The following is a 21,779-nucleotide window of genomic DNA, read 5'->3' on the forward strand; positions in this document are numbered from 1 at the left end:
GTGACTGTGCATGGCCCTTGGTCTCGCTTGAGTCACTGGTCCTGGCCCCACCCTCCCTGCCCAGGAGGCCTCTGGACCCCTGCTCACACCCTGGGCCTCCTCTGGCCAGACTTTGGAGGCTGTCCTAAAGACCCAGCAGTGCCCTGGAGCCCGCCCTGTGCTGGGTATGTGCCTTGGTCCTCAGCCTTGCTGGCCCCCAGGGAAACCCCACCCAGGTGTCCATGACCCGTGACCCTAGTTCAGGCTGAGCAGAATTAGAGCGGGCTGAGTTTAGGGTCTGTGGCTGAGTGGGCAACATCCTCAGGTCTCAGTTGCCCTGCCCCAACCCCGAGCGGGGTCAGGACCAGTGGCTCTCCCACTGTCCAGACAAGGATGCAGGCACTGCAGATCAGGGCCCCTGTGGGCAGACACGGGCGGGTGATGCCAACATGTGCTTTCTCTCTCCTGGCAGCTGCCTGCCCTGGGGTGAGCGGGTAAGTGGTGACTGTAGGCAACTCTGCCCAGTAGGTCACACATCACCCCAAGTGTGTCCTACCTAGGCCTTGAGCCACGGCTGAGCTCGTGAGCTGCCACTGCCCACCATGTCTGCGCCTATCTGTCTCCCGTCACCCAGCATCCCTTGTTGTAGGGACCCCAGCTCCCTTCCCACACTCTCTTGGACACTGTTTCTGTGGTTGTGTGTAGGGGATGAGCTTTGTCCCAAGGCCGAGGGGCCACCCCTCCTGACTGCGGTGTGAGTGGTTGGGGGCCCTGGGAGCCAGGTGGCTCTTAGGGGGCAGATGGAGTCCTGCGTAGGCTTCCAGCCTGGGCTTGCAGGCCGCAAGGATCAGGCAGCAAGTGTGGTCTGAGGACTCATCTCATGGCGGGTGCGGCATGGCCTGTGTGCTTGGAGCTCCAGGCTGGCCAGCATCACCCTGCCCCATCAGCCAGTGGACTGTGCGTGCCCCCTCTGCTGTGGGAGGCGACCCAAGTGGCCACTGGTTAGGTGGGGCTTGTGTGTGCCTCTGTCAGGAGGGGGCTCTGGCCAGGGGCTTAGGGCCAGGGCCGCCGCTGCCCGGGCAGCCTGGTGGGGAAGCGGGGCAGCTCTGCCTCTGGGTGGCAGCCATGGGAGCCCGCCCTAACGCTGCTCCTGTCTATCAGCACACGAAGCTGCCCCCAGACTGCTGCCCTCTTCTTGTGTTTGTGAACCCCAAAAGCGGAGGCCTCAAGGGCCGCGATCTGCTCTGCAGTTTCCGGAAGCTGCTGAACCCGCACCAGGTCTTCGAGCTGACCAACGGGGGGCCTCTGCCTGGGTGAGTCCTGTGGGGCCCCACTGCTGCAGGAGCAAGAGCGCTCGCATGGCTCACGGGCGGAATCCTCAAGGGCCGTCGTGGACGTGGGAGGAGCTGCGACCCGCTTCTGCCCCAGGGGTGACTGCCTGTGCCCTCCTGTCGCGTGGCTGTGAATGGGGCTGGTGGTAGGATATACCGTGTCTCCCTGCTGCCAGGTTCCACATGTTCTCCCAGGTACCCTGCTTCCGGGTGCTGGTGTGTGGAGGGGATGGCACCGTGGGCTGGGTGCTCGCCACCCTGGAGGAGGTGCGGCACCGTCTGGCCTGCCAAGAGCCTGCCGTGGCCATCCTGCCCCTGGGCACAGGTGAGGTCACCCAGGGGGTTGGGGGGGCTCGGGGGCCTGTCCCTTCTGCCCTGTTTCAGTCGGGGCCTGGGGTGGTGGGCAGGTGGTTGTGGAGAATCAGTGTGGTTCTTGCCGGTGTCCCAGGGAATGACCTGGGCCGGGTCCTCCGCTGGGGGGCGGGCTACAGTGGAGAGGACCCATTCTCCGTGCTGCTGTCGGTGGACGAGGCTGACGCTGTGCTCATGGACCGCTGGACCATCCTGCTGGACGCTCAGGAGGCTGGTGGAGGGGAGGGCAGTGTGGTGGACGCAGAGCCGCCCAAGGTACTGCTGTGCCCAGGTCAGGGTGTGGCACCATTGGGCCCCTGTGGGCGACTACCACATCTGTCCAGGCCCTTGTCCTTGTCCCAGGCACACCTTGGTGTCTGTGCCAGTGCCGTCCCCTGAAGCTGAGGCACAGGGCGGGGACTGGCCGTGCTGGGTCATGTGCCACACTGCCCCCTCTTGGGTGCAGGGCAGTCACCAGACAGAAGCAGCTCTGAGACCAGGAGGCGGGACCCACCTGGGGGGAGGTGGGGAGCACCTGGTGGGGGCTGACTGGGCCACGGGAGGATTTCCTGTTCTTAGATCATACACATGAGTAACTACTGTGGGATTGGCATCGATGCAGAGCTGAGCTTGGACTTCCACCAGGCTCGGGAGGAAGAGCCTGGCAAGTTCACGAGCAGGTGCTGGAGGCACGGGGGCAGGAGCGGTTACTTCCTGGGGCCCCCGGCAGTGACAGAGGGACAGGGGCTAGGACCCGGGGGCTGCCATGGGGGCTGCACCCCACCTCGTGATGCAGGCTGCCCTGCCCCACAGGCTCCACAACAAGGGCGTGTATGTGCGGGTGGGGCTGCAGAAGCTCAGCCAGGCCCGCGGGCTGCACCGGGAGATCCGGCTGCAGGTGGAGCAGCAGGAGGTGGAGCTGCCCAGCATCGAGGGCCTCATCTTCATCAATATCCCCAGGTGCCAGGGAGGCGGGGGAGGGGGGCTCCTGGGCTCTGCCCTTCTCCGGCCTTCTGTCCAGCGGGGACTCTTACCTGAATGCCCCTCCCTCCTGGTGCAGCTGGGGCTCGGGGGCCGACCTGTGGGGCTCTGACAGCGACTCCAAGTTCGAGAAGCCACGCATGGATGACGGGCTGCTGGAGGTGGTGGGGGTGACGGGAGTCGTGCACATGGTAAGTGTGGGGGCCGGGGGATGGGGACCAGGGCTGAGGTGTCCGCCAGGGCCCGCTGAGTGAGGCTCGCTCTCTCGGCCCCCAGGGTCAGGTCCAGGGTGGGCTGCGCTCTGGTATCCGCATCGCCCAGGGGTCCTACTTCCGTGTCACCCTCCTCAAGGCCACACCTGTGCAGGTGGATGGCGAGCCCTGGGTCCAGGCTCCCGGGCACATGATCATCTCAGCTGCAGGCCCCAAGGTATGTTAAGTGTAGGTTGAGCTGGGTGCGGCCGGAGAGCCAGCAGTCAGGTGGGCTTGGTACTGGCTGGCCTGGCCAGGTGCCCAGGGGAGGTCACAGGGCCTGGAAGAGGCTGGCCAGCCCCTAAGGGGCACCTGTTTCTCATGGAAATGAGCCCCCTGGTGCCTCAGAGGGGAGGGTATCTCTAGGGCAGCAAGCTTAAGCCTCCTGCTCCTTCCCATCCTATGAAGTGGGCTGAGGTGGCACCAGCTGTTACAGGAGCCCCAGGCCAGTTGCCTGCAGTGTCGGGCAGCCATCTGACCCTGTCTGTCCTGGGACAGGTCCACATGCTCAGGAAGGCCAAGCAGAAGCCCAGGAAGGCTGGGACCCCCAGGGATGCACGAGTGGACGGGGAGCCTGCCCCCGAGGGAGACTCCAAGTAGAGGAGGGCCCTGGAGTCCTGCAGAAGTGCCCGCGGTGGAGGGACTCAAACACAGCTCTGACCACAGGCGTCTCCTTGTCCCCATCCCTGTGCCACACGGAAGCTGCAGGGTGGGTGTTGGGCATGGGGCTCCCACTGGCCACCCCCTCACCCCCTGGGGCCCGGGCCACTGTCCTGGGGGGGCAAGCACTCCTCCCTTTGTGTCCCTGTGCCTCCACTGAACCCCTTGAGAGGGGCAGTGCTGGACTGCATCTCCCACCCCTCTGGCTACACTCACGGGCCCTGGATGTGCCCAGGATGGACCCAGGACCCCTCAGGCACTATTTCCCCTGGCCTCACTTCACCACTGGGCCTGGCCTTGAGCTGGGCTGGTGGCCCTGGAGTGACAGGGCTGCACCTGGGGAGGCCAGGTGGGCTTGGCTTCTCCCTGGAGACCTGGTGTGCTGCCCAGCAGGGAGCAGCAGGCCTGGCCGGGAGCCCAGAGGGAGTCAGGAGAGCGTGAAGTGGGGAGCAGTGGCTTTAATCACTGAGGTCAGTGTGGGGCTTTTCCTTCCATCTGTCCAGTCACCAAGCCAGTTCCATGTCTGCTCGGTGGGCCAGACTTGTCTCAGTGCTTCTCCATGGGGGAGCTCGGTGATATGGGACATGGCTGTGGCTGCTGGGCGGGCTGCTCACCACAGCCCTGCTGCTGAGCCCAAGTCCAGCTGGCTCAGGCCACAGGGGAACCTGATCAGAACCTAACAAGCTGCCTAGCACGTCCCGTGCCCCAGAGGGCCTGCCTCTCCTGACTGTCTGGTACCCTCGCCCTTGGCAGTCGGGCCTCCTAGCCTTCACACCTCAGGCGGCAGCATCACCAGGACGTTTGGCCTCAACCTCAGATGTGGCCCCACCCAGCCCCCCAAGCTTGTGCCAAAACCGCGCGGACATGCATCGTAAGGGCTGCAAGTGATGGGCAGCCTTCTCAGGTTCCTCTGGAACACGTGTGATGTGTGAGACTCTCACGTCTGTGTCCCCAGGGGTGGACTTGGCTTTTGCTTTGCAGGCCCTGTGGGTGGTCAGGTCCTCCGTATTTGAGTCTGTGTCCCCAGAGGGGGCTCCGCACTGATGCCCTCCCTCATGTGTAACTTACCACTACCTGAAGGCGACCATAACTTATATCTGGGACAAATACAGTCCGGGAATCCAGTCCTGCATGGTCTCCTGCTTCTCTGCGCCTGAGACCAGTCTGTGGTGTGGGGAGGGCTGGCTGGCAGCCCAGCACCACTGGGCTCTCCGTGGGCAGGGACAGTGGGGCTGGGGAGGGGCCGCTACCTGTCCAGGACGCGGGCCACGTCATACACCCACGGTCGCCTCGGGCTGAGGCTGTGGTCTCCCCGCTGGTCCCCAGCCGCCCCCTGCCCGCAGCCCATCTTTGCTTGACGGAGGCAGAGGCAGAAAAGTAGACCTGGGCGGACAGAAGGATGCGGCAACACAAGTGAAGCTCCCATGAGACTCTTAACTGCGCAAGCAGATGACAACCCGCGGACTCATGCCGCGCAGGAGTCTCACAAGGAAAAGACTCAAGCTGGCCCCGCGCATGCGCCGACCTCAGGCTGGGGTTGGGGGTGCCGGTGGCACTAGCAGGGGGCAGGGAGGAGTGGGGAGCACGTGTCGTCCCTGGGGCCCCCGGGCGCTGGCCGGGTGGGTGCCGGCCGCAGGGCAAGGCGCGGCAGGGCCCGCAGGATGGCCAGTGCCAGGCGCACGAGGAGCCGCAGCAGCAGAAAGGCGAAGGGCACAGCGATCTGCATGAGGTGGAAGATGGCCGTGCTGAACCTGGTCAGGATGCAGGTGGAGGCAAAGGCCAGCAGGCTGGCACAGGGGTACAGCGCGAGCTTGGCAAACATGAAGGCGTGCTCCTGGCCGCCAAAGCGCGCGGAGGGCTGCAGCGTCTCCCCCTCCTGCAGCAGCGCCGTGGTCCAGATGGCAAACTGGAAGATGCTGGCGAAGAAGATGATGGCGCAGCTGACGCGCACCCTCTCCAGCTCATCGTGGGGCTGCCGCGCGAAGGCCGAGGTCTGCTGGTAGGCCAGGGGCAGGCCGCCCACGAAGGCCAGCGAGAGTGTGTTGAGCAGCCCCATGGGCTGCGTGGCCTTGCGGACGTGCAGGAAGAGCGAGTGGTGGGCAAACCAGAGCAGGCCGACCGTGGCGAAGGAGCCGAAGTAGGCCAGGAAGTGTGGCCCCGACTCGCTCAGTGCTGCCACCAGGCTGCCGCTGAACTTCTCCCGCACGTCCTTGGGGTCTGGGACGTTGTCTTCGCTGAGGAGTGAGACACGTGGCATTTGCAGCAGCCGTACTGAGGGCGTCGGCTCAGGGCTGCTGGCCCACCCTGTCCCAGGCCTGAGGGGCTGCATCCTGCCCTCCCCCCCAACTTCAGATGAATGACGTGCACTGAGTTTTCCTTGATCTGTGCTCACTGCAGGCAGGATACTAAACAATTCAGTGCTCACAAGCTCAAATTTAACTGCATCTTGGGTTTCTCTGCTGACTGGCAGCCCTGCCTGCTGGCCCCTGGGGCTGGTGAGCAGCCTGGGCCCTGAGCCCTTGGCCCCTCTGGCCCACGTGGGTGGGGGCTTGTGAGGTCTGTCCACCCTCCTGCAGCTTCCTGCAGTCCACAGTGGTCCTGCAGATCTGAGGGGGTTTGCCTCTGAGGTTCTGATTCCTGGGCCGAACTTCACTGTAAGGACCAATGTGAAGGCACGCTGGGCCCAGGCTTCTCCCCGCATGGAGGTGGTGGGTGCTGTGGAAGGGCTGAAGCAGCCTGGGCCACCTCTGTCCTCACAAAAGCAGCGGACAGAGACGGGGGGTTTCCTGGGGGTCTGCACCTGGGCCCCTGGGCCCCACAGCCACTCCGTGCTGCCCCCGCTGGGGGGACCTGCAGAATGGCTCTGGCTGCAGAGCAGAGGCAAAGCCAGCTCATTCCAGAACCACAGGTCTAGGCCTCGGAGACTGGTACCAATAAGCATTTGCTCCCGACTTCTTAAAAATTCACAAATGACAGTAAGAAAACTCTGCCAAGAGAAAACTGGGAGCATCGTGACTGCAGACTGTCAGAAGCAGAACAGAAAATCAGGGTGTTTCAACACTGACAAAGTAAGAACAAACTGGAACCTGACCGAGGAGTAAAACACTACAAAAAAGGACGGAAAGCTGGAAAAGCAGCAGGTAGAACACTTAGAAATAAAAGGCCAGTAACTCAGGCTGGAGCTCAGACTGACTGGAGGACAGGCCAGGTGGAGCAGAAGAGCTGCAGTGAAGGGTGGGGGCAGGAACTCAGTGGAACTTGGGGACCGACATAGGGAGCTGGGAAGCCACCCACTCAGTCAGGTGGGTCCTCAGGGTGGGGCTCCCTCTGGGGAGGGGGGCAGGGAGACCTCAGGGCCTCTGGGGTTGGAGCCTGGGCAGGTCCTCACCAAATGTCCAGGATGAGCAGCGTGGCCACGATGGCGTAGACCCCGTCGCTGAAGGCCTCCACCCGCTCCTTGCTGAGAGGCCCATGCAGGTCGAAGGTGAAGAACTCCAGGCTGTGAGCTGGGGGCTCCCTGGGGCCTGCGGGAGTGCAGGGGGAGGAGCGGCCAAGCCCTCAGGGCCTCGGGGCCAGCTGGGGGTCGCTGCCCTCTTGCCTGAGGGGCCGGAGCATGCAGGCCAGGGGAGGGGACCCTGCAGGGACGCCCGGCTGGCAAGGGTGCTCCGAGGCCCCCACTCTAGCCTGCCCAGGCACCTACCCACAAGCCTGCCTCGGCACCAGCTGGCGGCCTTGCTGACGTAGGGGAGGAAGATGACTGTCGCCATCAGCAGGTACGACTGCAGGAGACACGGGTGCGTCAGTGGGGCTTGGCACCTCCACCGAGGGCCGGGCCCAGGAATCCCACCCTGGAGCCATCCGCTCCAGAGGGAGGGCAGCACAAGCAACAGAAGCAAGACCGGCAGCTCGTTCCCCATCGAGATGCAAACCTGCTGTGCATCAGGGAGTGTTACCAGGAGGCTGGGAGCATGCGCAAACCTCCTGTCAGAGAAGAACCTCGTGTCCAGCACGTGTGGGAGCTCCTCCAGCTCCACGTCAGAAAGACAAGTAACCAACTGAAAAATGGGCAAAGGACTTGAACTGACATTTCTCTGAAGAGAGACGCAGCCCCCACACACAGGGACAGGTGCTCAGCACCACCAGTCCTCGGGGAGACGCGAATCCAAACCACGAGAGAGCACCGCACGCCCAGGGACAGGCGGCGGCGAGGACAGGGAGGCTGGAGCCCTCGCACACTGTTGGTGGGATGTAAGATGGCTCTGCTGCTGTGGAAAACAGAACAGAGGGTCCTCAAAAAATTAAAACAGATAATTACCAGCAATTCCACTTCTGGGTATAAACCCCAAAGAACTGAAAGCAGGGTCTCGAAAAGACATTTGCACACCCACGTTCACGCGTCACTATTCACAGCAGCTGAGATGCAAGCACCGTGGACGCAGGATGTGGCCCGTCCACCAGTGGCTGATGGGGGGGGGAGTCCCGACACTGCGACAGCAGGGGTGATCCTTGAACACACGCTGCGTGAAAGAGGCCACACACACAAGCCTCGTATTTTGTGATTCTGTTTATGTGAAATACCCAGAACAAGCAAGTCTGTATAGACAGAAAGTAGATTCGTGGTTTCCTGGGACTGAGGGGAGGAGGAGTCAGGAGTGACCGCTAATGGGTATAGGGTTTCAGTTTGGGGTGATGAAAGTTCTAAGACCAGACAGGGGTGATGGGCGCACAGCGATGTGCCTGAAATTAATGCTGCTGAGCTGTGCACTTCAAAACGGCCACAGCGGTCAATTCCATGTGATGCATAAACCCAATTATTTGAACAGGGGAGCATGGTGGGCCAGGAGTGTTTCTAATCCGAGGTGGTCCCACCGCCCCACCCTGTGCCCCGCCCTCAGGGAAGGGCTCCCGCCCGTCCTTCCTGGCTGTGTGTCCACGTCACCTGGCGTGGCCAGAGGACTCAGGGAAACAAGGGGCACTTTGTAAACAGACAGGGCAGGGTGGCCTCACAGGCCTGCTTATCACCCAGTTTCCATGTGACAAGTCACACACGTCACTCGGCAGACACACACGGGGTGGCGGCGGATCCCAGGTGTGAGGCAGGTAAGAGCAGGGGCTCTGGGAGAAGGCAGGAGGGGATGGGGTGGGAGGTGCTGCGGGACAGGAGGAAACAACACACAACAGGGAACCCGAGTGCAGTGGAGGTTGGGGGACCCTGCCCTGGTCTGGAGGGATGCGAGTCCAGGGGGAGCAGGCGCCAGTACCGGCATGAGGGGCTCAGGGCAGAGGCCCTGGGACCCGAGTGTCACCAGCAGAGGAAGGTGGTCCAGAGGGAGGTCAGAACGACCTGAGTCAGGGCAGTGAGCAGTGGCTGGACCTGGAGGGTGGGTCCAGCAGTGTCCCGAATGGGGAAGGGTGGCGAGGACGCCTGGGAGGGTGGCCATGGCTTGGCAGGGAGGCTGCGGTAGGTGGGCCTGGGGGCGGGGAGGCTGTGACAAGCTATGTCACAGGTGATGACGGGCAGGGGCCCAGGCAAAGAGGCCAGGGAAGGGGGACAAAGAGGAAGATGGGAAGAACGCCGCCCAGAGAGATGACTGCTCTCTCTGAGGCTGCCGCATGCGCTGACCACCCAGGCTCCCTAGCCCCACCGAGGACCCTCCCCTTTCCCAGTGTGTCGGCCCAGGTGTTCCTCCCCGGCTGCCACCGTCCCGCCAGGGCCTGGTCACCATCCCCCATAGCACGCTGTGCACTGCCAGCCTGGCCCCTGTGGCCCACCCATCCCTTCCTTCCCTGCCCAGCGTCTGGGCCCTGTTACTGCGCACAGACCCCCGTGTCCTCCACTCTGCTCGCCTCTCCTTGCCAGGCCCCATGTGCCACACCCCAGCTGTCCCCCCATCCTCCTCACCCTAACCCTGACCCTATCCACAGACAGGAGGGGTGTCCCACTGAAACCAGGATGCAGATGCGGCCTCAGACCTGCTGTCCCATAACCCCATCCTTCCATCCCTCCCTGCTGGCCCTGGCCGGCCCTGCTCTGTCCACAGGGAGCTGCTCTGCTGAAGCCACAGCCAAGGACACCCTGCCTGACCCTGAGGGCCCCTGCAGCACGCCTCCCACCAGCGGGAGCTGGGCCCTCCTCTCGCACAGCAATCACGTTCAAGTCTGAGGAAAGCAGGCAGAGGCCCTAGGTCTGCCCCAACCTGGGGTGTCCACCTTCCCCTCTGCCTGCCCCTGGCCTGACTGGGCGTGCCATGGACCCCAGTGCCCAGCCCCATCCTTCAGGGAACAACCCTGCAGCCCTTGCCAGCCTATTTGTGTTAAACTTGGAATTCTCTGGAAACACTTACTAGAGATTTAAAATAACGTGAACCATTCATTTTTTCCACAATTCTTTGGACGCTTTAGGTTTAAACGTTCACTTTACTTCTCTGGCGCTCAAGTAGAGCCAGGAGCTGTGCCTAAAGCTTCTAGGCAGCTCTGAGACAGCGGCTTGTCAGAACTCACCTTGGCTCCTGGATGACGGAAGCGTCACTAGAACAATGTTCCCCTTAAATTAGCTGCTGGCCAAGAGGGGGGGTCTCAGCCAGCCTTGACCCCTGCGGCTTGGCTAGGATGTTGCTAAGGCATCTCGTTCCCTTACGCAGAACTGTGCGCACTCAGTGGAGCCGGGGACAGAGCCAGACACGTCTGCACGGCCATCTCTTCTTGCACTCGGGCAAGTTGTGCCCGGGCTGGGCTCCACTCACCACTCACCTCCCTCTTCTCCACTCCCTCCATCTTTCCGGCTCTGGAATTTCTCTCTCTCTAACCCCGCCCCCTCAACAGAGAAGGCAGGCACAGCCCCCTGCGTCCCATCCCCCTTGTCCCCCCCTTGAACCCCTTGTGGGGAGTGGGTGTGAGCCTTGCTCAGGGCTGCCCCCGCCCCAGCTTCCAGGGCACCAGGGGCCCTGGCGCAGCTCAGTGCCTCCCTCCTCTGCGCAGCCTCCCTCCCTATCCTGGGGTGGCCTCCTCACCCACTCTGCTGCCCCTACTCACCGCAGGGTAGAAAAACAGGGAGAAGCCGGCTGCCACGAAGCACAGCGCAGGGCCGTGGAAGATGATGCGCAGGATGTGCCGCTTGTAGAGCGCCCGGTGGGCGGAGCGCTGGATCTGGGGGTTCAGGAGGTGGGGGAAGTGAAACGCATACCCCACGATCAGTGCCTGCAGGAGAGATGGGCCGCAGGGCTGGAGCAGAGGCCTCTGGCCAGTGCCCACCTTCCTCCCACACATACAAGCGGGGACCCTCAGGGATGCAGGGTTCTGCTGTGAGGCTCTGCAGGATATTCTGGGGGTGCAGGGGGGACAGGAGCCCTTGCTCTGCTCCCAGGACCGTGTCGGGGTCTCAGAGAGCCCTGCTCCCCTCCAGAGCACCCCAAAGTGGCAGCGGCCCCATCTCACTGTGCTCATCAGCACAGGGGCCCAGGCCCTGAGCGGACAAGGACATGTCCTACCTGCACAGCCCCGATGGCGATCACACACATGCAGAACAGGAAGATGCCCAGTGGCACGTCGGGGAAGGTCACCATCAGGGAGAACTGCAGTGACAAAGGCCTCGGGTCAGGGTCTCAGGCCCAGGCCCCGGAGCCTTCTGTGCGTCAGCTGGGCTGTGCCTGGGCAGCGACGAAGCTGCCTCGAGTTAGGGCAGCAAGAGCCCTGGAGGTGTGCCTTCCCCAAGAGCGAGTCCGAGGGCTTCAAGCATTTAGAGCTGAAACGTCATCAGATTCGTGGACAATCCCCGACCTCAGTTCTGTGATGCACTGAACTCAGAGCACCGTCCTCCTTCAGAATTCAGAGGGAGCTGCTGGCTGAGGAGGCGGTGGGGGTCACACTCTGGGGACAAGCCAAGGTTGGCCGGGAGGCCATGGGCTTCGGGGGGCTGGTGGGAGCTAGGAGGGCCAGGGAGCACAGAGGGAACACCCCTCCTTGGGCCCTGGAGGCCTCCCCTCTCCATCGAGCCTGGACACCCCAGTTACACCTCTTCCCCCAGACCCTTCCCTGCAACCCTGTGGTCCACACCCTGGACCACCCAGTGGTCTGAGAGCTTCTGAGGAGGAAACATCTTAGGTCTGGGGCCTCTTGCCCAGTGGAGGACAGGCTGGACCCAGGGTGGTGCTCTGCAGGGCGCCAGGGACACCAGGGGTGATCCCTGTGACTCACTGTGAATGGCAGGAAGGTGATGGTCATCATGCAGGCCTGGGGAGGAGGAGGGGAGGGGTCAGGGAGGGCAGGCCACTCCAGGTGGCCGGCCAGCAGATGGGTCCCAGGCCCTGCCACCCAGAGGCATCAGGGGGCTGAGCAGGCAGCACCCCCCCCCCACCACAGTGAAGGGAGAAGCTCACCAGGTTGAGGAGGGCAAGCGTGTCGTCGATTTTCCCAACAACCTGGAACAATCTGAACAATGGGAGGGAGACGGGGAAAGTCACACCATCAATAAACGTGGTCCTACCGGCACCAAACATGCTCCCGAGACGAAACGGTGGTCCATGGAGGCGGGAAGACGTGACCAGAGACCGAAAAGGAGCCAGGGGACAGGCAGAGTCACCAAGAGTCAACTCAGGGCCGGAAACTAACATCCCTTCTGAAAGCCGTCCGTGTCCCCCTGAGCACGGGGCCTTCTCCTGGGCTGCGCTCAGCGGGCCTCGGTCCACGACCTAGGAGGTCTGCACCCAGCCAGGGGCCTCCAGGGCCTCTCGGGGCTGGTACTCAGGGCTGGCTCTGGGGCTGGGCGCTTCTCTAAGTCAGAGGAAGGGGCCCTGTCCCCACTGGCGACCCACTGAGCCCTGGGCGACAAGGCCCCAGGGTGGACCTGTGCCACTCCTGGAAGCCAGGCCTCAAGCTCTAGGGTGTGGCCTCTGCTGAGCGTGCCCCCACGTGAGGCACCTGTGGCCCTGTCCACGCTACTGGGCTGACGGGGGGTCCACTGTGCCAGCAGCCTGTACGGCCACCGGCAGGACTAGACAGGGCAGCTGTGGCCCACCTGGCTTTCGCCAGCCCCTGGGCCTCCTTGCTGTCCGTGAACACGGGAGGCAGAAGAGAAAAGGCCCCTCAAAGCCTTTAGAGGATCACTTGTTCCCGCCAGAAAATCACTTTGCCGAAAGCAAGTACATGACATAAAATGTTAAGAGACACTTCTAAGGCACACGCCAGTGCCTCACGGGCTCCTGGGCTTCCGGCACCCCCAGCACCCCCAGTCAGAGAACATCACCTCCCCTCCCACCCAGAGCCCATCCCTGGGGTTCTCCCTGCCCTGGCCTGGGGCTCAGACGTCCCCTGGGTCCTAAGGAACCTCTTCCCCCTAAAGAGGAAGCTCAGGCCCGACTCCTGTGTCCTGAGGCCTCCACTCTCCTCCCCAGAGTCTGGACCAGGATGGAGGGGCCTGCACACGCGAGGTTGCACAGTGGCTCAGGCAGGCGGCAGCGCCGTGCCCGGCCCAGACATGGGCAGCGTGGGCCTGTGTTCACACGCCACCGCCCTTCACGTTCTGGGCCTGGGGTGGGAAGCCCCATCACGGTTGTGAGCAGATGGGAACGCAGAGGCCTGAGCAGGAACCTGCAGTGAGGGGGAGAGGCCCACTAACACCCCCTCCTGGGTGCTCAGCCACGGCCCACCCCGAGAGCGGGTGGCTCAGGGCCCAGGGCACACGTGCTGCCCCCGGCCCTCAGCAGGCCCAGGCCATACTGGGCACACATGCCGAGCCGCCAAAAATGTGGGCGTCAGCCTGGGGAGAGGCCCTGGCCCAGCCCCATACCGCGTGTGTGCTGCCCAGGCCACGGTCACGATGAGGAATGTCATCAGGTAGACGGCAATTCTGGTTGCTAGAAGCTTCTGTATGCTCTTGTCAAACTCCTGGAACAGAAGAGCATCACGTCAGAGACAGCTTCACTGCATGCACCCAGCAGCCCCGCCACAGGGCACTGAGACCCCAGGGCGGGAGAAGCGCTGAGAGGCTCGGCCTCTGTCCAGGCCCCGCTCACAGATGCACATTCCAGGGTCCTGGGCGGATCCCCCAGAATGCCAGCTCCCGGGCAGAGAGGTTCCTTCGAGCCGCTCCAGGACCATGGCAGGGTCCTGTGGCAGCAAGGCCCGTGCTGCCACGGGAGCCACAGCGTTGCCAGGTAACAGTCCTTCAGGAGAAGTGTTGCCTGGTGCAGGGCGCTGGGTGGGGCGGTAGGCTGGGCTTCCTCAGCGAGACCTCCAAGTGCGGCGCTGGTGCCTTTCCCATTCTTGCTGGTTCTCTGCACCCACATGAGCAGCCACTCCTTGCCTCACTGGGTGGGTCCTGTGGCCTTGAGGACTCTCCTGTCATGTCCTGGCAACACCTTCTCTGAAGGAGGCACCCAACCGCTGTGCGAGCCCTTCTGTTCAGAGCTCTCTAGAACTAGTCAGCAGAGAGAGGGATGACTTCTCAGCAGAACTCATGACCTCCAAGAACATGACCCTGACCGTAGAGAAGCGAGGAGATCTAGCCTCATGTACGTCCCCGTGTCACCTCCTGGCATCTCACAAGCACACACCCACAACCCCATTCTGAAACTGGTGGCACCAAGGTCCCCAGAAGGTTCCAGCGCAGCCAGGTGAGTGCCACGGCCCCTGGGGGGACACGGCTTTCCTGAGCTCGGCCAGCACTCAGCACCAGGCCCCTTCGGGGGGCCCTGGAGCAGAGGGAGCTGCACAGGGCCCTTTACTTATTATGCTGGGGGCCGGCTGCCAACATCTGGCTCGACCTGCATTTCCATTCAGTTCACATCCCAAGCACACGAGAAGCAGCGTCGTCACCTTCCCACAGGTGCAAAGGCCAAACCCCACACCACTCCGATGAACCCCAGCGGCCTCCAGGCTGAATGTGCTGGTCGGACCAGAGCCATGCACACGGGACCCAGCGCTGTGCACCCAGGTGCCTTGAGGTGACACTCACTCAGGGTAGGAGGCCCAGGGAGCCACACTCGCACACGCATGCCCAGGGGCTTCTGGAGGACTTCCAAAATCATGTCAGGCTTCTAAGGTGCTACCTTAGTCACTATTTTACTTATAAAACGGAAATACTCCAAGTTGTCTATAAATAGAAACTCTGCTTTAAAAAACCTGGTTTGCCACTTGCCTCCATGGCAAAACCACAAGTGTCCGTTTATCACGCAGGCCCAGGTGGGAGCATCTCCTGAGGCTGCCGGCCACTGGGCCCGCTGGTCAGGCAGGCAGGCCCCCCTCTGCTCCCCGAGCACCCAGTCTGAGTGACACTCCAGGAGTGGCTGGCAGAGACTCCGGGTGGCACAGGTCCCACACCAGCCATCAGCACCCCTTCCCTCCTCAAGCTTCCTCAGGGCTCAGCCGAGGGCACACCTTTGTCTGCAGGCTAGGGTTAGGCTGACCAGCATCGCTGGGGGAAGTGTCAGTCGGCCTGGCCCCTGGTCCCAGCCAGGAGCGCCCGCACAGAGCCCCACCTCCAGCTCATGGACTGTGAGCCCTCTGGACCCTCACCCACATGCCAGGTGCTGCAGACTCCCCAAGTACCTGTTCCGGGGAGATGTCCGTGTGGGTCACGGGCAGGATCTATGGGAACAAGACACAAAATGACCCGATGGACACCTCTCAGGCTGGGCACTGACTGCTTTTTGGATGCCATGGTGTCGGGGACCTGAGCCAGCCCTGGGCTGCTCCTCCCACCCTCTTGACTGCCTGGGGCCTGGGGAGCTCAGGAGGCGGTGGGGACCCAGGCCGGGGTCTGGGCGGGGCCCACACGGACCATCACAGTGGCAATGATGGACAACAGTGCATCACTGAAGCTGAGCATGCGGTGGGAGTGCTGGGTCCCGTCGGCAGCGTCCTCATCCCCCAGGCCTATGGAGGAGGCTCCCTGCACATTCAGGGCCGGCTCTGGGCTCTGGGGCCTGGACATGGTGGGGCCTGGGAGGAAGCACAGGTCTGAGCAAGAACAATATACAAAACTCAACAACACATCTCTGAACTAGCAATAACAAATCTGACAATAAGCTTAAGACGACAATTACATTTACAATAGCATCAAAATACTTAGGAACAAAGTTTAACAAAGAAGTGCAAAAAGTTACTAAAGAGATTAAAGACCCCAATAAGGGGAAAGACAGCCCTTGCTCGTGGATTAAAGAACTTAGCATTGTCACGACTGAGCTACAGGTTCAGCTCAGTCCCTATCAAACTTCCAACTGCCTTCCCTGTAGGAGTTTACAAGCTGACCTTAAAACTCATATGGAAATTTAAGGAACCCTTGGCTATTTAAAGAGTAGCCAAAACAATCTTGAAAACGGAAAACGAAGGTGAGGACTCGCACTTCCCGATTTCAGAACTTAGTGCAAAGCCATGCTAGTCAAGTCAGTGTGGTACCAGTATAAAGACAGACGGACAGGCCAGTGGAGAAATCAGAGTCCAGAAGTAAACTGCTACGTTTGTGGTCAACTGATTTGCGTTAAGGGTGTCAAGACCATTCGGTGGGGAAAGAATTGTCTTTTCAACAAATGTTGCTGGGACAACTGGATATCAACATACCAAAGACTGAATTTGGAGAGTACCTTATATCACATCCAAAAATTAACTAAAAATGTGGCCCGGGTCTCAGTAGCCAAAAGGTGGATGACCCAAGTGTCCATCTATGGGTGAACATCTAAACAAAATGTGGCAAATACATCTACAACGGAATGTTATTCAACTCCCTTAAAAAGGAAAGAAATTATCCTGTTACAAGATGGATGAACCCGAGGACACTATGCAGAGTGGAATAAGCCAGCCACAAAAGGATAAATGCTGTGTGATTCCACTTACACGAGGTCCCTAGAGGAGTCAGTCTTGCAGACAGAAAGCAGAATGGCGGCTGGCGGGGCTGGTGGGGAGGAGGGAGTTACTGTTCAGCAGGAACAGAGTTTCAGTTTTGTAGGATGAAGAGTTCTGGGGACGGGTGGTGGCGACGGCCGCACAGTGGTGTGAAAGTACTCATGCCCCTGAGCTGTGCGCTTAGAGGGTTAAGACGGCAGATTTTGTTACGTGTACTTTACTATGGGCAAATACATCCCAGGGCCTGGCACAATACATGTTCAAAAACATGTCAGCTGCACGTAACCTGCGTCACACACAAGTCCTAAGACTCGTGGTGACGAAGGAAGAAAACAGGACTGACAGTAGAGGAGGGCGGAGTTGAGAAATGATTTTTCTTTAATGAGAGAAGAGACAGGAGACTTTTAAAAGTTCCGATGACAACAGGAGGAAAAGCTGAAAACTTGTACAACACAGAGGCAGTAATGAAGGCTTGTGACCCTGGAGAGCGCCACGCCCTGCGCCGGGCGTTAGCGGCAGACTTGGCCTGGACAGCCCCCCACAGCAAGTCAGCGCTGTCCCAGAGACGCCTCAGGGCACCGTGGAGCACGGAGCTTCCCTGGGTGGACTGAGTCTGGCGAAGCCCTCAGAACAAGGGGCGTCTGCAAATATTTATGACAAAGTGACGAGAACATGAGAGACGTTTATCAAATATTCACTGAGTGCCAAGCACTGTTTCGAATACTTCATGCAAACTACCTCTTCTCATTCTCAGACAAATGCTGTGAGGATTACTGAAGGCAAAGAGGAACTGGCTGTGCGTGTGTGTGACAGAGAGCGTGGTGTGACCACAGCACGAGGGCTGGAGCCCGGGCGCAGCCTGCGAGGGGCACCTGAGTTGGGCTGGGGCTCACTCGCAGAGCCTTGTGCGCTCACTCAGGGGCCCGGACCTCTCGGCGGGGACGGCGCAGGGACTGTGGGCCTCCCTTGTTGTGTCCATGCAAGCTTGTTCACGTGTGTGTTTTATACATTCTGTACACAAGTCCACTATCAGATATCTTCTCCCATTCTGGGCTGTGTTTTCATTTCCTCAACAATACACACATATATATTTTTTAAATCGGTAACTACTTTTAGAGCAGTTTCAGGTCTGCAGGAAACCTGAGGGAAAGTACAGAGTTAGTTCCCATACCGTCAGCTCCCTGCCACGGTGTGGCACAGCTGGACACCGGACGGCCAGGCCACACTGCGTGCTCTGGTCCCATGGGTGATTCTGACAAGTGGGCGACTTGCCCTCGCCATTAGAGGCACACAGGACACTTCCACAGCCCTATGATCCCGTGCTCCCAGCCCCCCCTGTCTCCCCTGAAGCCCCTGGCACCTGTCACATCTTCCCTTTCCCAGGATGTCACGCAGCCGGAATCAAACAATAGGTAGTGTTTTTGGACTGGCTTCTTTTGCTCAGTAAGTGACTTTAAGGTCCCCGTCTTTCGGGGGCTTGGCAGCTCATCTCTTCTCATCACTGAATAAGATCCCATGTCACAGAGCACCACAGTGTGTCCACCCACCTAGGAAGCGCATCATCACAACGCAGTTTGAAGCTCTCAGTGCTGACGAGTCCTGGCTCTCTGTTCTTTTATGGGTTGCTCTCTGCTGCTGTAGTGAAAACCCTCACAGACTGTTTTCTAGAAGTTTTAGAGTTTTAGGTTTCACATTTAGATTTATGATCTATTTTGATGCAAAGTACGGATAAGCATTTTTTAAACGCATGGATATCCAATGTTTCAAACATCATTTGTTAAAAAGACTACCCTTTCTCCAATTACCTTTACTCCTTATTCAAAGTCAACTGACCATACGTTTACTTGGGGGCCAATTTCCGGGCTTGGTATCCTGTTCCACTGATCTACTTCTGTCATCTTCATACCGGTGTCACACCACCTGGATTACTGCAGCTTTGTAAGTACAGAAGTCAGAAAATAAAGGCATACAAATTTGTTCTTGTTCAGACTTATTCTAGTTTCTTTGCAGTTCCAAGTGAATTTTAAAACCAGTGTTGATTTTTATTTTTATTTTAAAATTTATTGGGTTTTTTGGGGGGGGGCGTAATTAGCTTTATTATTATTCTTTAACTGAGGTCCTGGGGATTGAGCCCAGGACCATGCTAAGCACACGCTCTACCACTGAGCTATATGCCTTCGCCCCGACAGTGTGTCAATTTTTACAAAAAAAAGTCTGCTGGGAATTTAACTGGAATGGCATTGACTGATTAATTTGATTTCCAACACTGAATCTTCTAAGTTAATGAATACTGTGTATCTTTCCACTTATTAAGGTCTTTAGTTTCTCTCAAAGTTTTTCATTTTTCAGTTTATAAGTCTTGCACATCTTTTTTTTTTTCAGATTTATCCCAAGTATTTAATATTTTTGATGCTGTTTTAAGTGGTGTCTTTTCCTTAATTTCAACTTCCAGTATTTGTTGCCAGTTATTTAAAAATAGCATGTATTTTTTACGTATTAACCATGTACCCTGCAGCCTGACTGAGCTCACCTGCCAGTTCTAGGAACCTTTCTTTCTTCTTGTTTTTAAATCTAGAGCAGTGATTCTCAACTGAGAACCGAGAATTTTGCCCCTCAAGGGACATGTGCAATGCCTGGAGACCCTCTGGTTACAACAAGCGGTGTGTGTTCCTGGTACCTTGGAGCTGCCAAACATCCTACAGTGCACTGGACACCTCTCCACCCTGGCAAGGAATTACCTGGCCCACGTCAGTGGTGCCAAGGCTGGGAAACGCTGACATGGATGATCACGTGGGTGATTTTCCATATATCTGCAGTTGATTTCTACCTTAACTCCACTGTGGTCAGAGGGCATGTGCCCAGAGCGCGCCCCATCTTGGTCAGTGTTCTTTACGTGTTTGACACTGTGTGTGCCACTGTCACTGTGCAGAGCATTCCACACGTGCCCAGTCAGGCTGGTCAGTGGTGTCACTCACCTCTACCACATCCCTGGTGAGTCGGGGTACTTGCTCATCTTTTGTTGAGAAAGACGTATTGAAGCGTCCACCTCAACTGTGGGTGTGTCTACCTCTCCTTGCTTAGTTTTATTTTAGTTTATTACTTTTGCTTCATGTATTTTAAAGCTTTATTATTAGGTGCAGAACTGTTTAGTATTGTCATGTCTTTTGTGAATTTACCCCTTCAACATTATATAATGATTTTAATTTTTGGTAATAGTCTTTGTTATGAAATCTACTACAGAGGGAACAGGTTTGGGGATGAAGACTATAAATTCAGTTTTAGACACGTATATATGAGATGTGCTGTCTAAGACTAAATGTCTAAGAGCTCAGGAGGGAAGTGTGGTCTGGAGACAGGTATGTTTTTGATTTTTTTATGGAGGTAGTGGGGATTGAATCCATGTCCTCATGCATGCTAAGCATGCACTCTACTGGCTTAGGACAGTGTTACCAGAGCACCTAGGGCAGGGCCAGTATAGACAGGTGCTCCACAAGCATGAAACACCAAGTCTGAACAGACTCTCGCTCCAAAGGAATCGCACTGTTTAGAAATCTCCACCTGACCCTAGGTCCTGCGAGAATAAATTCACAGCCTCAAACTCAAATGAACCCTCAGACTGTATCATACTTTCCACTGAGTTATTCACTAGGTTTTCTGCAACAGCTATTTTGGATTTCTTTCCACACTGCTCAACCCTCAGCTCCTACTTTCCTTCTCATTCTCAGTAGATGTTTTCTTTTCCTTATTCACAGTGAAAATAGAAGTTATCAGAGAATCCCTTTGCTTTCATCCCAGTAAACACAAGTTACCTGCAACGGCAACCCATCTTCCTTTCTGTGACACTTAAGAGTGGTTTTCCTGTGTTCAAAGAGAACATTGCTGCATGTCACTCCCTCCTACCTTGCAGAGGACCTCGCTTCACACCTGCCTCTTCTGCCCTAGCAAACCTCTCTCACTGGCTCCCTTCCACCAGCTTTAGGCTGCTCCAGAACCTCCCATCTTAAATCATCTCTGCACCATCATCACTCAAGCTCCCACACTTCCTCCTCCACAGCCAAACACCCAGAGTTACCTACATCTCCATTTCTGTATCCTTCGATATCCTTCGACTTCTGGTCAGCCCACCATGCCAATGAAACAGTATTACTCTTAGCAAGGTCATCAAAAGTCTCACTGTTGCTAAACCCAACATACATCTTTTACTCCTTTTCCTATTTGACTTTCAAATGGCATTTGACACGCTTAATTATCTTTTCTCTCCTAGAAACATCTTCTCTCTTTGGCCCCACGACATAACGTTCCCTTGGTCTTATTCCTGCTTCCCTGGCCACTCTTCGCTCTGAAGACTATAACCTCTTTTAGTCCAACCTCGTTGTCGCCACTGGTGCTCCCTTCAAGTCAACTGCCACCCATATGCTAGGGACCAACAAACATCTGTCTCTCTCCTTCCCGAGCCCCAGTCTCTGTATTCCATTGACCAGACAGGCAAGCTGGTGGAAAGGCCGCATGACTTCGGTGGAACTCTGGCCGTACACTTGTGGACCCTGGCCACCTGGCTGAGGAATGACACTGCTGAGCATGTGTCTCGCCCAAAGCGGAGGGTGGGCGGGAATTAACTGTACTGTGCCTTCTTCTCCAAGGTATGCTAGGCTCACTAAACTGGACACTTAGAAAGCACTGTATGGACTAAGATACTTTATTATAAGAATAACACGTGTTAACCTGTCTGGAAAGAGATTTTTAATAGCTTGAAATTCTAGGAGGGTTAGGCCGCTGACTGGGGCTTTCGGCTGCCTCTTTCAGTTTGGGAACGAACACTCCATACAGGTACCTGCAGGAAGCAGCCAGGTAACTTAAGTGAGCCAAGTGGGTCAGGCGAGTGGTCGTGTCTTACCTGAGGGGCAGCTCTAGGTGATTGGTGACACTCGGGATTCTGGATCCAATGTTGCCAGATCTGATTTTCCTACGGAAGCTGCAGGACTGGGTATTTAAAGCGTAAGTCTTTTATTAACAACCAACTCATTAAAAAAAAAAAAAAACCAACAGACACCGCGGACCCCACCAAACCGACGGGCGAGGAGCTCCCCGCTGCCCGGCGTCGCGGGAGTTCGATCGCTCGGGGACGTCCCCCGACCCGCTCCTCCGCCGCGCGGCCTGGCACACGCCGCCCTCCGTACGGCGAGCCCCTGAGCAGCAGTCTCCGCAGAAACAGCCACGTGGGGAAGGTTGGGAGTCGGGCCGGGAGCCGGGCCGGGAGCCGGGCTACCTGGGCGGGAGCCGCCGCAAACACCTCCCGCGAGCTCGACGGCGGAAGTCCGTCTCGAGGCCGGCGCGCCGCGCACGCGCGAACCGCGACCAGCGCTCTGCGCACGCGCAGCCGCCGCGAGGC

General features: G+C 58.4%; 2 protein-coding genes across 19 annotated transcripts in view; one reads left to right on the forward strand and one right to left on the reverse strand.

Moving 5' to 3' along the window:
• Positions 1 to 9,924, forward strand: part of DGKQ (diacylglycerol kinase theta) — a 17,295-nt gene extending 7,371 nt beyond the window's left edge. The window contains exons 16-24 of one of the 12 annotated variants that reach the window (XR_012502046.1): positions 1,141 to 1,292; positions 1,487 to 1,635; positions 1,759 to 1,937; positions 2,241 to 2,341; positions 2,475 to 2,621; positions 2,722 to 2,833; positions 2,919 to 3,071; positions 3,392 to 3,602; positions 3,947 to 4,677. Coding sequence is in view for 9 of the 12 variants with exons in the window: in XM_074352227.1 (XP_074208328.1) it covers positions 1,141 to 1,292; positions 1,487 to 1,635; positions 1,759 to 1,937; positions 2,241 to 2,341; positions 2,475 to 2,621; positions 2,722 to 2,833; positions 2,919 to 3,071; positions 3,392 to 3,493 (1,095 nt within the window). In the remaining 3 variants the exon portion in view is untranslated. Of the gene's footprint in view, positions 1 to 1,140; positions 1,293 to 1,486; positions 1,636 to 1,758; positions 2,342 to 2,474; positions 2,622 to 2,721; positions 2,834 to 2,918; positions 3,072 to 3,391; positions 4,678 to 9,594 lie in introns of those variants that run through there. The other 11 variants (XM_074352227.1, XM_074352238.1, XM_074352236.1 and 8 more) reach the window with 11 other exon arrangements.
• On the reverse strand, positions 4,968 to 21,772 carry TMEM175 (transmembrane protein 175). 7 transcript variants are annotated; one of them, XM_074352507.1, is made up of 13 exons: positions 21,657 to 21,772; positions 21,285 to 21,370; positions 15,330 to 15,490; positions 15,098 to 15,136; positions 13,338 to 13,435; positions 11,929 to 12,031; positions 11,747 to 11,782; positions 11,041 to 11,124; positions 10,586 to 10,750; positions 7,483 to 7,608; positions 7,254 to 7,332; positions 6,942 to 7,077; positions 4,968 to 5,787 (listed from the first exon to the last, which is right to left on the reverse strand). In XM_074352507.1, the coding sequence occupies exons 3-13, from the start codon at positions 15,480 to 15,482 to the stop codon at positions 5,109 to 5,111; spliced, it is 1,698 nt and encodes a 565-aa protein (XP_074208608.1). In that variant the 5' UTR covers positions 15,483 to 15,490; positions 21,285 to 21,370; positions 21,657 to 21,772; the 3' UTR covers positions 4,968 to 5,108. The 7 variants fall into 7 exon arrangements, with proteins under 7 accessions (XP_074208608.1, XP_010957081.1, XP_010957095.1 ...); XM_010958779.3 differs by having other exon boundaries at positions 21,285 to 21,702; XM_010958793.3 differs by having other exon boundaries at positions 11,929 to 11,980; positions 21,285 to 21,701.
• Positions 21,773 to 21,779: the final 7 nt, after the last annotated feature.

This window comes from Camelus bactrianus, chromosome 2 (assembly GCF_048773025.1).
Source record: "Camelus bactrianus isolate YW-2024 breed Bactrian camel chromosome 2, ASM4877302v1, whole genome shotgun sequence".
NCBI lineage: Eukaryota > Metazoa > Chordata > Mammalia > Artiodactyla > Camelidae > Camelus > Camelus bactrianus.